The 15,561-nt window shown below is 39.5% G+C and overlaps 1 protein-coding gene across 4 annotated transcripts in view; it reads right to left on the reverse strand.

Annotated features, from left to right (window-relative positions):
- The window catches only part of LOC116995684 (RAB3A interacting protein), a 32,291-nt gene extending 22,950 nt beyond the window's left edge, over positions 1–9,341 (reverse strand). For 2 of the 4 annotated variants that reach the window (XM_042779217.1, XM_033058573.2), the window contains exons 1-4: positions 9,260–9,311; positions 8,160–8,281; positions 1,069–1,341; positions 599–860 (exon numbers count right to left, since the gene is read on the reverse strand). In XM_042779217.1, coding sequence (XP_042635151.1) covers positions 599–860; positions 1,069–1,316 — 510 coding nt within the window. In that variant the 5' untranslated portion in view covers positions 1,317–1,341; positions 8,160–8,281; positions 9,260–9,311. Of the gene's footprint in view, positions 1–598; positions 861–1,068; positions 1,344–8,159; positions 8,282–9,259 lie in introns of those variants that run through there. The other 2 variants (XM_033058572.1, XM_033058574.2) reach the window with 2 other exon arrangements.
- Positions 9,342–15,561: the final 6,220 nt, after the last annotated feature.

Raw genomic sequence — 15,561 nt, forward strand, 5'->3', positions numbered from 1 at the left:
ACAACACAAAGCGCTTTACAAATATTAATGACTTGAGACACAGTGTCTCCAAAGGTATCCATATTCAATTTGAAGTGTGGTGTAACAGTACCCTAAAGAACATCAGACACATTTTTTCTGCTTCTTTCCTATGCAGGCATTCCCCTATGAAACACTCCTGTTTCTAAAGCATTTATAAATTCCATGACACATGCTACACTTTTAAACTCCAGAGGAAAGAAGACTCTAAAGGTATATAATCAGTGCCTATAAATACTTATTCAGTAACAATAGAATGACAGAAAATTACTCCTATTCTCAAATGTCAGAATGAAGGAAAGCCAACATTTCAAAAAAACCGTGTGTTTAACCAGGTATTGCACCAAAAACTTCCATGGTTATGTAGCAGTAGCAGCACTAGAATAAAAAACATTATCAAAGAATAATTCTAAGACATCAGCACTGCACTTAGAAAATTTTACATTTAATAATTACATCACAACAAATCTATAAGAAATGAGCAAAATTCAAGTGCACCTTCTGGCCCATCTATCATTCTGTAATATTAGAAACACTTTCAAGAAGAAAAAGAGGGAGGAAACAAGACAACGAACCTTACCCTCTGAGCTTTTGCAAGTTCTTCTTTCAATCGTTCATAGCCCTTTTCTCTTACTTCCAGTACAGATGGGCTCCGTAAGTGAGATAAACTGTCTGTACTCAACCCAAAAATATCTTCATTTCCTTCAGCAACATCTGCTACTGTAGTACCCTGCAAAAGCTCCCTCTCTACGTTATTGCTCTCCTTCCTGGCATTACTGTGATTGAATGACCCGCTCTGGGGTCCAGAGGTAGAACAATGTACTGCGTCGGTAACATTGATGCTGTAAAGAAAGCAATATAATTTTTATTTATGTAATACATTAAGAGTAAGTATTTTAGAAATGGTAATAGTGATGTTGAATATATAATTATGGACACAACTTTATATTACAACACTGCAAATAATATTAAAATTGTATCTTTAATTAAGCAAATAGTTTATATGCAACAAATATCAACAATTTAAATAAAAAGACACATGGCATTTACCTGACACCTGATACTTCTCCGCAATTCAGTTGTCTGGGAGATGAATAAACAGGTTGTGTAGGAAGGTCAGAAACATTTAATGCATTGGGTTGGATTGGTGTGGACACAACAGAAGGATGTGGTCGGTAGATTACACTGGGTGAGGTAGTTTGTTCCTGAGTTCCTGGCTCATTTACTCCAAGAAGATCTGGTGTAGTAGGCGAAGCGAGGTTCACTTCATGAAAGCCTTCCAAGGGGTCACTGGCCATAATAAAAGCCTCATTATATGAATCCCTAAATGAAATAATCACATTATCAGAAAGTAAACAGGAAATAGTTAAATGTATCTGACAGCTATTTGAATTTTAAAAACACTCAAATGTTCAGAGTTCTTCATGATAGAATGGAACAAACTCTGCATCTAAACGGGATGATGAAATCAAGAACATACCCTACATCACAAAACAATGTAATTTTTTTATGTCATCTAGAGTTGTTTCATATCAAAACAAATATATTTCATACATGAAAGTGGGGCAGACCAGGGAATCAGTGAAGAAAAAAATAATACTTCCTAAACATAAAACTTCCACTTTTTACCTCAATGAAGCAAATAATCTAGGACAGAAATCAGTGAACCTTTAAATAAATTATAGTCTGTAGTGGTTTTAGTTAAATTACTTATCTGATCTTTTAGCAGTTAACTGAAATTACAGACTTAGCCAATAAGATCTCTCATGAAGTATGATGGTATATATTTAACACATCACATGATTAAATGAATGTGACAATTGCGAACAAATGTACCAAAAATATGTCATAGATAAAAAAGTACTAAGAATTGGCAATTTAACTGACAATCATTCAATTTATTTTTTAATGACGTATGCTTTCCATAAGATCAACAGAAAACATGTACAACAGATGATTTTTACAAGTCCTACTTTCCAGCAGTTTATCAGGGATGACAAAAATCTTTGCATAATCCAAAACTGTATGTTGGAAGTAGTCTGAAGAAATTTGTGAAGGAATTACTTAGCACTGATTATGCACTGGCAAAAACCAAACCTTTTCCACATTACATAAATACAAAAGAGAAGAAAGGCTCAAAAGGATACCTAATGTGCAAAAAAAAAATCTATACAAAATAATACATGGTATTTTACAGAGAAAGTTGCTTGGATCCTACACTTGAAAAGACAAGGCAGGGATCTAGAAAGATGATGTTCAGAACAGTGAAGAGAGGATGCCATCAACTTACATGCACATCCACTTCATTAGCCACTTCACAAAACACACAGGAAGACATCAAGAACAGAATCCCAAAATGACATATGAAGTAACGTTTTAGTTAAATTAAAAGACTTTCTGGACACCTTAAACTCAAAGAACATTACTCACAACTGTTCTGCATGTCAAGGATGTGGTGTGTATATACCAGCGCAAAACAAGGAGTTTTGCCACATCAGCAGGTACATGTATGGGAGAAATTCAGACCATTCAGATAGCAAGAGCATGTTCACTACTTTTAAAAAAAGGAAAGAAAAAATAATTCACCTCCTCTAAAAAACTGCCCAGACTTAAAGGATAAAAGGACATTACATGAACAAAAAGGAACATTTTGTATTTCAGGTTCCTTTTCTGCAGAAAATTTTATACAGAAATTTGTTTTATTTTCAACTATCAAGAGCAGTTTCACAAATATGATTTGCAAAGAAAAACACTGTCACAGTTTTGGGCTTTGAAACTTTTCTATAACACAGATGAAAAGCTTATTTTTGAGTTTAAGTAAATTTGGCAGATATTGCTATTTGTTTTCCCTACAGTTCTTCTTAACTCTTAGAAACCTTATAATTAGATGCTCTATGTGATGATAAAGCCTGCTAAGCAGGCAAATTAAAATGAAGGAACTGACACAGCTACAGGACATCTCTTCAAAGTTTAATTTCAAGAATGTTTTCAGCACTACAATGTAATTATTACAAATTGTTTTACATTTAATAAGAAAAATACTGCCATCTTCACAGTTCGTCACCCCAATTGAAAAATAGCCATGTAGATCTCAAAGTCACATCTACACAAACACTTTCCCTCTCTTTGTTCCCACCACTCTCTGACCACCAAGCCAGCCATGCCCAACACCACTGTCCTGGCAACACCACCAACCTGTCACAATTCCCAATTCTTTGGATTCCATTCCTCCCAACTAACAAAAGACACAGGCTCTAAACATGGATGCAGAAGGGCTGCCTGGATGCCTTGCCTTTTCTACAGCACCTAGGAAAGTGCATCCAAATCCACACAACAGAACCAGAAATTAAGACCCACCTGAGACCAAAACAGGAAGATGCTTCTGCTGTTGACTAGCTTCTATTGCAAGTTTGAAAGACACATTGCGAGTCGCTCTTAAAACTCACAGTTTGCCTTCAGTAGAGTATCATGGAACTTCACATCACCAGTACCACCGAGTGTTTAAAGCTGCACGCCCCCTTGGGCTGAACTCTGCTATGCAAGGTTTTTTTCAAAAAACTGTTTTTTAAAAAAAAACCTACCTAGCCTTTTCTGAGAACAAAAAAAGGCTCAAGAAAAGCTTCTATGCTGTTTTTTAATTTACTTTACTATTTCTGGACAAATCTTAGGGCTGGTTGGAGTAAACACTTTTAAAAACACAGAGTAAGTAACAGGTTAAAAGATGCACCATGTCATATATTTGTGATAACAGACACAAATTTGTCCTACTTATTTTTCAAATGTTCAAATGCATTTCTAGCTGTCCCTCTAGACCATCACATCAATTTACCCCAGCAAAATAGTATGTTCAGGGAATGGACGGGAAGAATCTATCCTACCTACTTGGTCCCACTCCTTTGAGAAATGTTCCACTTAACTCTTTTTCCACAGCTTTTACACCTAACCTAGCTATATCCTATGGTATTTTTAAAATTAAAAACAGGAAGAGCCCAAACCCAAAAGATTCACTCTGCTTATATATTAAATATTGGCCTCAGCATAGACAGTAAATAAATCCATGTGTAACTCCTCAGCTATCAAAAAACAAGCTCTCTCTGATATAGGAAGTAAAAAAGTTTAAAAAGTTACACAAGTTATTCCTGGAAGAGCTGAAAATAAAGTCCCTCAGCTATATTTTTCCCATAGCCTGTCAAATGGGCACTCATAAGCAAACCATCTGTGTAAAACACTTTCCATTCACAACTCTTTTCTTTCCTAAGATTACTTCTCACTAGGCAGTGAGCAGGCACAAGCTGGGTACACCATCCAGACAAGACAAAGGAGCCCATTACTAAATATCTCAGTTTCAAGACTCACCAACACCACTATGAAGATACTTTACAGATTAATGAAACCAAACACACAAGCAAAAAGCCAGGTGGTTGTAAAATTAAAAGCTCCCTTTTGGAAAAGAACTCTTCAAAGTAATGGTAACCAAAAGGAGAAGGATTAAAAATGCACATTATATTTCAGTGTCATTAAAGATTAGAGGCTTCCTTAGGGCTTGCAGGAAGGATTCACATTATTGACTAGGGCAGCAATGAACAGCCTTGCTGTGAAGGAACATGAAGCAAATGGTAAGCAGAGAGCTTCACTAGGAGCCAAGCTGATTGAGTGCAAAAAACCACACACTGTTGACACAGCACTCTTTAGTAGTAATTCTGCTACTGTGAACAAAAGCTGATATTCTGACGTTTCAGGACAGCACATAATAAAATAATTAATTTTCTTAGTAATTTTCCTACCACATTAGTATAAGGTGAAAGCTTGGAATCACATTAGCACCTACCAAACGTGATTATTTTTGTCTTAGTTGATACCATGCAATTAGGATCACATTAAAAATGTCAAATACTGTAATAAATCAGGATGAAACAACAAAATAATCCATAATAATTCATTTCCTTATGCTTTCATCTGGAAACAATGCAAATTTGGAGGGAGCTGACAAAATGTCGCTTTTTATTACCTCTTCGCTGCCACACCTGCACTGCAGACTAACCACAACTTCACGAGGAAACTATGCTCAGATCTACTGCTTTCTCTAATAGCAAACTGTACTACAAAGAAACCAGTTTAACAACAGTTGGTTTAACACTTCCTAAAGCTTCCAACAGAAATCGAGAACCACAAACATTTTTAACAGCAGTCAAATCAAAATGCTTAACCTAATTTTTCTGTTATTACTCTAAGAGGGGTTTAGCTACATGTCTGAATCAAAGCACTCAATAACTAAATACTAAAAAGCTCCCTGAAAGGCAGTAATTTATAGTGGTTTGTTTCCTTTTGAAAAAAAAATGTTGAAAACCACCTACAAACTCTGGAGTTTGCCTTTCACAGATTACTTTTGAATACAAGACACTTTGAAGATAACAACTCTGAACAATCTGCTGACTGCTATAGTCCATTTAAAAGCAATGCCAACACCAAACATTTCACACATCAGTAATCTCATTTTTAGCTTTAATAGTAAAAGAGTACAATCATAATAGAAAGGTTACCTGCTTGAGTAGGAAGAAAAAAATCCCCTAAGGAAGAGAGTTAACACCTCTAAACATTTTCACCAAGAGCAAATTCTAGTTAGTATTTATCAAAAGAATGTGACCATTAGCCACTGTAATTTAACCTCCATGCAGCAGGCTTTTTAATATGTAACTGAGTCTCAAAGACTTCATTTATTAGACTCCAACATCTGCTTTAGCTCATTTGGGAGGGGTCTGGAAAGCGGCTTTTTCCTCAAAACTACTGCCATTAGCCCACCACTGGGCCTGCTTTCTTCTCAGTCAGTTTAGGAAAAACAAAATTTTTTTTTAATATTTGGCACTATAGAGCCTGGAATGTAATGTGTTTTAAACTCTACAGAACTCAGTAGGGAATTAAAAATAGTGGAGTAATGAATACCTTTTAAAGAAGCAGTTCAATTAAGTACTGCTACTTCAAACCTATCAGATGCAAATAGGCGGTTTAAAATTTAAATTGTTATAAGGTGCATATGGGCAATAATTTCAAGTTCAAAACTAATTCAATTATATCCATCCAGTATAAGATATTAATAAGATGCAGGTACAGGACAAAGTTTGTTAGATTTTCTTCCTAAATTGTTTTCTACTTAAGCTTAGCCAGATATTTCAAGCAAGTTTAAATACCATTGTCAATGTCAGTTGATTGCACGAACACAATTCAAGATTTAGCACAGGAATTCCTTAAAGGTTTGCAAAAAATAATTTCCAGTCTCAAAATTTTGCAATTGTGATAGAAATTTCTGCTCCAGGAACCCAAAACAAAACTTTTTTTTTTTTTTTTGGGCCAGTAAGATATGAGAGGAAAGAAAGCACTGGACTTCACAAGTCTTTACATATTCTATTTTCAAGTGATCTCACACCATGTATTTACCAACACATGATATATTAAGCAAGACTATAAATGGAAGGTAAGTTTTAAGTTCAGCAAGTTCAGAATTTAACAGCTGGCAGAAACACACTTGCTTTAATGTGAGAATATTTTTCTACTGCATTCCATCTAGTGTTGTCATATAACACTATGATGTGGGTCTATTCTTACTCTCACTTCATGCACTGAAAACATTATTTTGCACTGTTTTAAAAGAAACAGTTTACTTGACAGCAGGATTTTATGAAGTTAATAGGATTTTTGTTTTGATGAACTGATGAAAAAATACTCTTAAAAACTTTATTATGGGTCTATCTTCAACTAGAAAAACATAGGTACAGACAGCAACTAAGTGTCTCTCTTACAGAAACAAGCAGCACAAGAGATTCAATGCCCTATATTTATGAAGTGTTTGTGAAGCTCATAAATAAACATGGTTTAGAGTCTGGTAGGTAGTACACCTCTTACTAGAGTGAGAAGTCAGTGCTTTGTAAAGGCAAAGAATACCGTAAACTTTCGTAAACTTTCGTGGTAAACAAACATTCAAAGAATGCTGTTCTATTCACAAAGACTCTCAAACCAAGTTAATTAAACTGAAAATATTATTCTCTTTGCAGTTGTTGTTCTCTTTAAAGCAGAGCAGACTGCCTTATCTTGGAAAGAATTTCACAAGCCCATCTCAGGTTTAAACCTGATCACAATGACAGTAGTGTCATTCTTGCCAAGACTTGGACATTAAGACCCTCTTGGTTTCAGTTAACACTGAAAATATTCAGTAAGTAAACAAACTTCAGTAAAATTACTATGAATTTCCTGTAAATACAGTTAAAGAAATATTTTCTTAATTTTTTAAAAAATGGTTAGTGCACTAGTGCTAATAACGTCTCTAATACCAGTCTTAACAGGTTACAGTAAGACAAAATTTTACATGCCATATTAAAAAGGGTTTTGAAAATAAAAATCCAAAGTACACATCTCTTTTCTGAGAAAATCCATAAACCTAAGTGGAACAGTGAGTGACTATCTCATTTCGTATTTTACATGAATTTTTAAACCCAGTCAATAAAAGCTATGAAGATAGCTGCAGTCTATAATCAAAATGCTACTTGTGACTGTTCTGTTCTCCTACAGAAAAAATTCCCCTTTTAAATATAGCATAACAAGATGGATATTCCAGTCGCAGCTGTGAGGTGCACTCCCATTTGTTATTTATTAAAAGCATAATGAGAACAGTAAATTATTTATCCTTCTTTGCTCACTAGGTAACATTAACCAAGCACAACGGATGAATGACTGCCAAGAGACAAACACAGAAGGCCAAACTTTAACCCTTCCAAAAACTCATTAAACAGATCTATAACAGAAACAACAATAAAAATATTAAAGCAACAAGACTTCAGGTTTTGCCCTACAGTGAGGAATACAAATATTTGAACAGATGGTAGCTGCCAATACATACTTCTAGTCAGAATAACCCTACATCTGCTTCAAAAAGAGAAGCTGATAATTTCAGTTACAGCAAGTCTGTAGATTAATTATTCAATCTATCTAGATAACTGCTTTTGAGACTTCCTAAGAACACGCTTAAAAATGAACACAGCAAACAAACCAAGCAACATAAAACTTAGTACATTATCTGCCAACAAAACAGGTAACACATTCAAATGCATGAACGCTGTAGCTTTTTGTCAGCAAGAAAAACTCTGAGGTACCATTAAGGCTTTGGTCATTCTGTGGTCTCCTACTTCCAAAACCCTGTGACTTTCAGGGAATTAGTGGAGCATCAGCTCTCTGGCACCACGAATTTCTGCACAGCCCATCACTTGAAATCAACCTGTAACCAAAATTTACTTTCAGAGCCTTACTCTCCAACATAATAACATTAGAAATTAGGACTAAGTCAAACATATTACTTAACTACTTCAGCTTACAAGACCACTTATCGGCGACTCAGTATGACCCTCAATATTGCCCGACAGACCACAAACGCTACAGGCGAGCGCAGCCCCACTGTCCCACAGCGCAGAACACCACTCCGGTCCCTGCCCACGCTGCTCTGGCGACCCCCGAGGGGTGCGAAATCTGCCAACCCCATGAGGGGCCCTGCCCGGTCCTCCGCCCGCTTTTCTCTCTGCCCTTTTCGGCGCTGTCCCCTGATCCGCACCTGCCGCCCCGCCGGCCGAGAGCTCCGTGAGCGGAGGCGAAGCGCTCGGCGCTGGTTCAGCCTCTCCTCGCATCGGTCCCCGCCGCCGGGCCGCCCGTCCCCTCGGGCCCCGCACAGGCACTACGTGCGGAGCACGGCAGCTGCTCCGACCGCCGGCCCCGGGCATGCGATGGCTCTTTGTCCGCCAACGCTGCCTCCCCCGGGCCAGGTGCTCCCGGCACTTCCCGGGGTGGTCTCTGAGAACTACTTTTGCCCAGTTTTGCCTTCGACCGCGGCTGGACTCGGGGACAAGTCCATCCCTGCCGCCGACTGCCCCTTCCGTGCCCACGCAAGCCCCGACGGATGCGGGGACGCCCTCCCGCCGCAGACGGGCACGGCGACACGGCCCGCGCCGTCACCTGTCCCCACGTTCTTCCGGGTAGGACCCGCAGCCGCCACAGCCAGCCCGCGCCCGGTCACGGCGCCCCGGCCAGGGGCAGCGCTGCCCGGCGGCGCCCGCTCCGCCCGCCTGGCCACAGGCTCCCGGAGACGCATCGGCGGGCAGGTGCAGCAGCACTAGCGGGGAGCCACAGCCCGGGCAGCCAGTCCACGGTCCCGCTGGCGGAGCCGGAGCCAGGGCCGGTGCCGCGCCGCCCCCGCCGCACGTACCTGCCGAGCCTCGAGAGAGGAGCGGCCGCCGCCTTCCCCGCGTCCCCTCAGCCGACCTGCGGGGCCGGGCCGCGCATGCGCGGCGCAGCGCGGCGCCCGCAGCGGGGCGGGGGGGGCAGGTGCGCGCGGGCCCGCCGCCGCCCCCTAGCGGCGGGGCGGGGGTGACCTCCGTGAGGGGAGCGGCCGGGTACGGGGGCCTCAGCCCGTGAGCTGGGCCCGAGGGTTCAACAGCGCAACACTGCTGCTGTTCAGGGCTGGGGAACTCTGAGTGCTTTGTTGCCGCCAAAAACACGAGGAAGTTAATAACTCTGTCTTTAATGGTGTGCGGTAACAAAGGCACGGGATTGCACGGTTAAAAATGAGAAAATGAATGCCAGGGGGTTATCCAGCAGTTTTCGCTCATGGGGCATGCACTGCTCTAAGTCAGTTTCCAAGCCTCCCTAATGTATTTAGAATTTCATAATTAAAGACTGAGCCGTACATACAAAATGTCTGAAATGAGGCCACATAGAGAGCTATAAAAGGACTAGCTAAGGAGAGGTGTATTTCCAGCTCCAGCAGTTTGATACAGGGTGATTACTGCTGTGTCTCATCTGGGCTTGCCCTAAGCCGTCCCCACTGCCGCCCTGACACAAGCGCTCTTAAAGTCCTGGTCTGTGCCGTTCTGTGGGCCCTACGTCTTTAAAGGTGATAGGCAAAATGTTACAAAGCTGCTATAAATAAGACTCCATTTCACCACTGGTCTGATTACAGTGCCAAAAAATGTGCTCCAAATGACAGCAGTATTAGCTGGACCATGTACTTTCCTTGTTGTTAGTGCTGCATGGTGAGGAACTTGAGCAAAAAACTAAGGTAAACAAGACCTTGTCCCATTCATCAGTTAAGGAATCTAGGCCGCATTCCAGTCAATAATTGAAACTTTAATTATCTTGACAGCTTTCCACTGAACGTGAAAGAATCCTGTTTGGCCAGTCCTGCAGGACATAGCCACAGACAAATAATGTTCTCTGCGGCACATTCCCCATGGCATGCACCGAGCAAAAAGTTCATTGAGAGCAAAATAATATCACAAAGATGATGTCAAAAGGCAAATATATCAGTGCCATTCCTTATAAAGTAAATACAGGTACCATAGGTACCTACAGTACCTATGAATACTAATATATTCTAAACTCCTTTCCAGTGTGTAAATCTACACTGATTACAATGGGGCTTAGGCAGAAAAAATGGCTACAGAAAGTCATCATCTATAGCTTTTCTGGAAGCAATCTGAAAACCAATAAACCAAAGTGCAAGGAGTGGAATATTCAAACAGCAGTATAACTTGAAATTTGTTGTAAAAAACCCGAAAGAGCAGAGATGTTCAGTATAAGGGCCTTGAACTTTAAATCACTTAATTTGCTAATATTGACATGAAATAGAATCCAGGCAATGCTACCAGAATACAGGTTTGACAAATTAGAAGATGCATCATTAAGTTTATTAAAATATGATTGCAAAAGAGATGACAAGTGGAATGAGAAGTTGAAAACAACCTATTAAGACATAGTAAACCAACAAGAGTCTATAATTAGGATCTGTAATCCTATAGTTCTTAATCCTGTACAATGACTGTACTTGGCATGACAGTCTGCTGTCTTAACCAGATTAGACATCTTGCATTTCAAGAAATAAAAGCAATGCAATTCCAAAGACATCTGACTGCTAAAATTAATCACCAACAGATTTATTTTGTCAAAGTACTCCTATATTTTTTGTGCATAATACTTTAAAGAGTCAGGCAGCAACAAACCACAGAAAGCATAATTTACATGGTTAAAATGAAAAGCTAAAATAAATTGGATAAATAAATTGAATTAAATCCAGAGTCATAAATCAAAGAAGGAGTATTTTGTGGGGCTGGGGGAAAAGAAAAAGATATTTTAAAAGAGTATTTTTATCCAGCCCTTTGCTCCTTCCTGAGCTGTGCATCAGTCTCAGGGCAGAGCTCCTCCAGGCATCATGAACTGAGAGCCAAGGTCACCAATGAGGGCACAGCCAAGAGTAGGGCCAGGTGGCAATAGCAATGAACTTTGCCATATACCAGTGACCAACACCCAAGGTGAGATGGTCAAATCAAGTCCGGGATCCATTCCAGGATCAGGAAGAGCAGGAGGCAGTACTGGAGACATGTATGCGGACCTACACCTGTAATGTACGTCTGAGGCTCATCCCAGGAAGGGTCATCCAAGACAGACTCACACAAGACAGAGTACAGTTTGTCTTGACCTCCCTAGAGTGGTTAAATGCCCCAGATCAGAATTTCCCATTCTCCAGCTAGATAGAGCACAGACCTGGATGAAGCAATCTATATACTAAAAACTGAGTCTCACTTGTGTAGCTTCTCTCAAGTCATACTGATGGAAGCTGTGATAAAAACCACTGCAAACAGTTCCTGCACTGCACAGAGTCTCCCTGAACTGCAGCTCTGTCTGACAATGTTTTCTGTCACATTTGAACCATCTGTCTGAGAGACTGTATCTTCAAATGTGGTTGTTTCCTTTCCTAACAGTTCCAGTCCACTCAACCTAAGAAACCTGTTTCAGGGAGGAGAAAACAGAAGAGACAGCTTTTTCACAGAAGGTAGTCCCAGACCATGGTAGGGCTCTCTGTTGAAGGCAAGGATGGCTGCAGGACTATAAAAAACCCAAGAGCATAATTTTTCTTTGATCTGAATTTAGTTAAAGTTTCTCATCTCTACACAGAAGCACAAATGCCAGCTAATGTAATTTTTCCCACTACAGGTTGGGAGGAATAAAAGAAAGAGGAGGTTGTTCTCTTTGTAGAAGATGTTCATGTTTAGTAGGGGATGATATCCCAACAATGTCATGTATAAATAAAGAAAATAAAATTTGAAATATCACTTTCTACTTGCCTATGGTACTTCTTAATTATTTATTTTATTGTTTTTTAAATATTGAATGAATTGTACTTATTACATCCCTTTTTGTCAAGATTTTATGAGTCTTATCTATTTTAGAAATTCCTCCCCCCCACCTTCTACTAGCTCAGCTGAACCAGTGCTGGCAGTATTGGGAACTATAGTTCTCCATTCAGGCATGTTTCTACAGTGTTTAGCTAAGCATTTTGAAAGCAAATCAAATCAGCACATTGGCATAAATAACCTTCCAGCTTCTTAGAGCCCTAAAACGTCTCTGTGCTGCCCTCCCAGTCCAGCTAATGGAATGTTAAAACCAGTGAGGTCTGTGTTATTTTTCAAATATACCCACTAAAAAAGCCCCAGAATAACAGAAAAATAAGCAGGATTGGTATTAACTGCCCCTGAAGCTCTTTCTCAAAACTTCTAATGGTGAAAGACAGAACAGCCCCACTAAGCAGTCCATTCCAGTGCTGAACTAACCTTGGAGTTAGAAATATCTTCCAAAGCCGAACCTCAACTCCTGTGCTGCAGTGTAGATGAGGTAACGAGCTTATCTCAGTGGATACAGGAAGTAGCAATCTTCAGGGCATTTGATAGCATCATCCATACCCTCAATTTTGTCAAAGAATAAAGAATTATTTTAATCTTTCCGCATAGGTAATGTTTTTTAGATATGCAATTTTTTTTATTGTTCTCTCTGGATTTCTTCCTGTGGGTCTTTGTCAGAACAGTGCTCAGTTCCAGGCACAGCACTCCAACTGAAGTCTGGCTTTAAGATATCACACATCTGCTTACCCATCCCACCAGAGATCCTTTGGTTTTTTTCCTATGGCAGCAGAACACTGCTTAACCAGCCCTTCTCCAGCTTGTGTATGACCTCACTTGTGAATTTTCTTCTATGGCCATTGATTCTTACTCAATTCTAATCCTCTGAAAAAAAAGTTTTAGGCTCTTCATATCTTGCAGAATTGATAAGTGCACTGTCAATTCCATCAACCAAGTCATTAATTGAAATACTGCATGTTACCAGATCCAGAATGATTCTCTGAGCTGAGATGCTCCTCTTGAAAAATTTACCTTCTAAAACCATGTTTTGAGTGGAGTTTTCATACTCGTATTGTTTTTACAGTAGTCTATGCTGGACAGCATGCCTCTCCCTTTCTTGTGGGATCTCACAGGAGGGAATTTCAAAAGCCTTACCAAACTATCTGTATCACAGATATTGATTCTTTCCTATTTGTCCTCAAATTATGTGGTCAAATCAACAAATATGTTGCAGCATTGAAACCTCAAACTGCTTGATAGTCTTCACCTATGTTATCAATATTATCAGCTCTGTTGTCCCTGCACTAAATTAATGTCAGAAACAAGAGCTTTAAATAATGTCTAAAAAGGAAATGCTCATTAAACCCTGTCTTCATTAATTGAAAGTCAAGGCTTGAATGCTAAAAAATACAAATTTGGCAAATAAATTCCTTTTACACATAGCATATATCTATACACAACCAGCAGAACTCACTGACACAATATTAAAACAATGGTGCATTCTTCAATGATTTAAAAATTAAAAATAAAAAAACCCCACAACTCTGTTTCATGAATGCACAGAACACAGCCTGACCAGGGAAGATAAAAACTAAAAAAGAATATAAATTCTTCATTAACTATTAAAATGACAAGGATTAAAAAGAAATTTCCTGTTCAAGGACGTTAGATTACAGTTGTCCTCTTTGACCGTAAGACTGTTTCTGCAAACAAGCTGCCCAACTAGACAGATTCTACTGTTGAATATGAAATAAATAATGCCCCTAGATTTTTTTTTGAAGGTACTTATAAATGTAACAGTACTAAGTAGAAGAAATATAACAACTGAAATGGGCTTACCAACCTATGTAAGTACTGACATGTGGCTTTGTTTATCTTTAGAAGCAAGCCAGGGATGGATCCAGAGTGTGGTTAAAAATAGTACAACATGTTCACCCCTAGTTGGAAGACAGCAGAGATACCAAACCTGAATTCAGAAATCAGAAAATAAAAATACAAAATACATTTTCACATGAAAGTTAGCTCTCCAATAATCCAAACAAACTGTAGCCCCAAAAGCCCTGTTGCTAAAACTCAAGAATTCTTTTACTTGATGAGACTCCAAAAACAGCTCCACCAAATACTGAAAATAAAATGCAGTGAAAGGCATCAGGTGAGAATACAAGAATCCTGTGTTTTATTCACAAGCCTGCTTTGGACCTGGGTACCTTCCCTGTGCCTTAATTTTTCCAGCTCTAAAAGAAATTAATGAAACTTCTTGCTCCTTCCCCATAACATGTACTCACATGACAAATTTTAAAGAATTTTTCAAAGGTCTTCATTCTTTTAGACTGAAGTTGCTACAAAAATGGAATATGTGGCTTTAATGGGCCAAATGGTCTGATTCAAAATGAGACTTCAGTCAAACCTGCCAATTATTGCTGATCTTACAGAGAAGTTTCTACAGGTACTAACCATTTCCCTATGTGATAGAAATGCCATTTTATTTTCCTTCTGTTTAGAGTTACCTAGCTGGCATGGGCATCACTCCACTGGGCATAGGAATGTCTCCCAGTTTAGAGTGGCCTTTTCTTCTTGTCTTCTTCTGTCTTCTCGAGCTCTGCACACTTATGATGCCAAGGCTCTGCAAGTTCAGCACAGCAGAGGGCATTTCTGAAGAGTAATCTGAATTCTTTACTCAGCTGCCTAGATGGTAAAAAATGCTTAAGTAATATTGAAACCAGAGCAGTTTTAGTTGCACAAGACAGGGATTACTGTTACACTTCCCAAAGTGACCTCAAAAGTGCTAGGCCTCCCAGGAGTCTAGTCTCCAGTATCATATACATCTCTGTTACCTTGATTAGAAATGTTCTCTCACACTCACCGAGGTAGGAAACATTTTCTGTCACCTCATTAAAAGAGTCAAAGCATGGATTTACCCAGAGGAGAGTGAAGGATAAATTCCCCAGCTGGCACCATTCAATGCCCGTGCATGTTTTGGGCCGCGCAGCAGCTCAGCAGCAGCACAGCAAGCAGAGGATTTGTTTCATCTGCTCTTGGCTAACTGACTGAACCTCATGTCTGGGGGAGCAATGAGGCTTTAGGTGCTTTTCAGGCATTTTGTCTAAGTGAAAAGTTGCAGAGAGCAGAGAATGGGAGGGTTTGTTGAAATTCAAGTGGAAATGCTCAGGCTTGTTTTCCATAGAAAAAGGATAGTTGCTTATCTCTGTTGGTTCATTAAATACACTATTCTTTTTCCTGCATGCTACTTGCTCTTTTTACATTCTTCCTGGTTTTTCCCCTCTTAAAGCAATATCTAAAAAGTGAACCAATGAAGTTCTGAGGGAAACATGTAGTG

Source organism: Catharus ustulatus, chromosome 4 (assembly GCF_009819885.2).
Source record: "Catharus ustulatus isolate bCatUst1 chromosome 4, bCatUst1.pri.v2, whole genome shotgun sequence".
Lineage (NCBI taxonomy): Eukaryota > Metazoa > Chordata > Aves > Passeriformes > Turdidae > Catharus > Catharus ustulatus.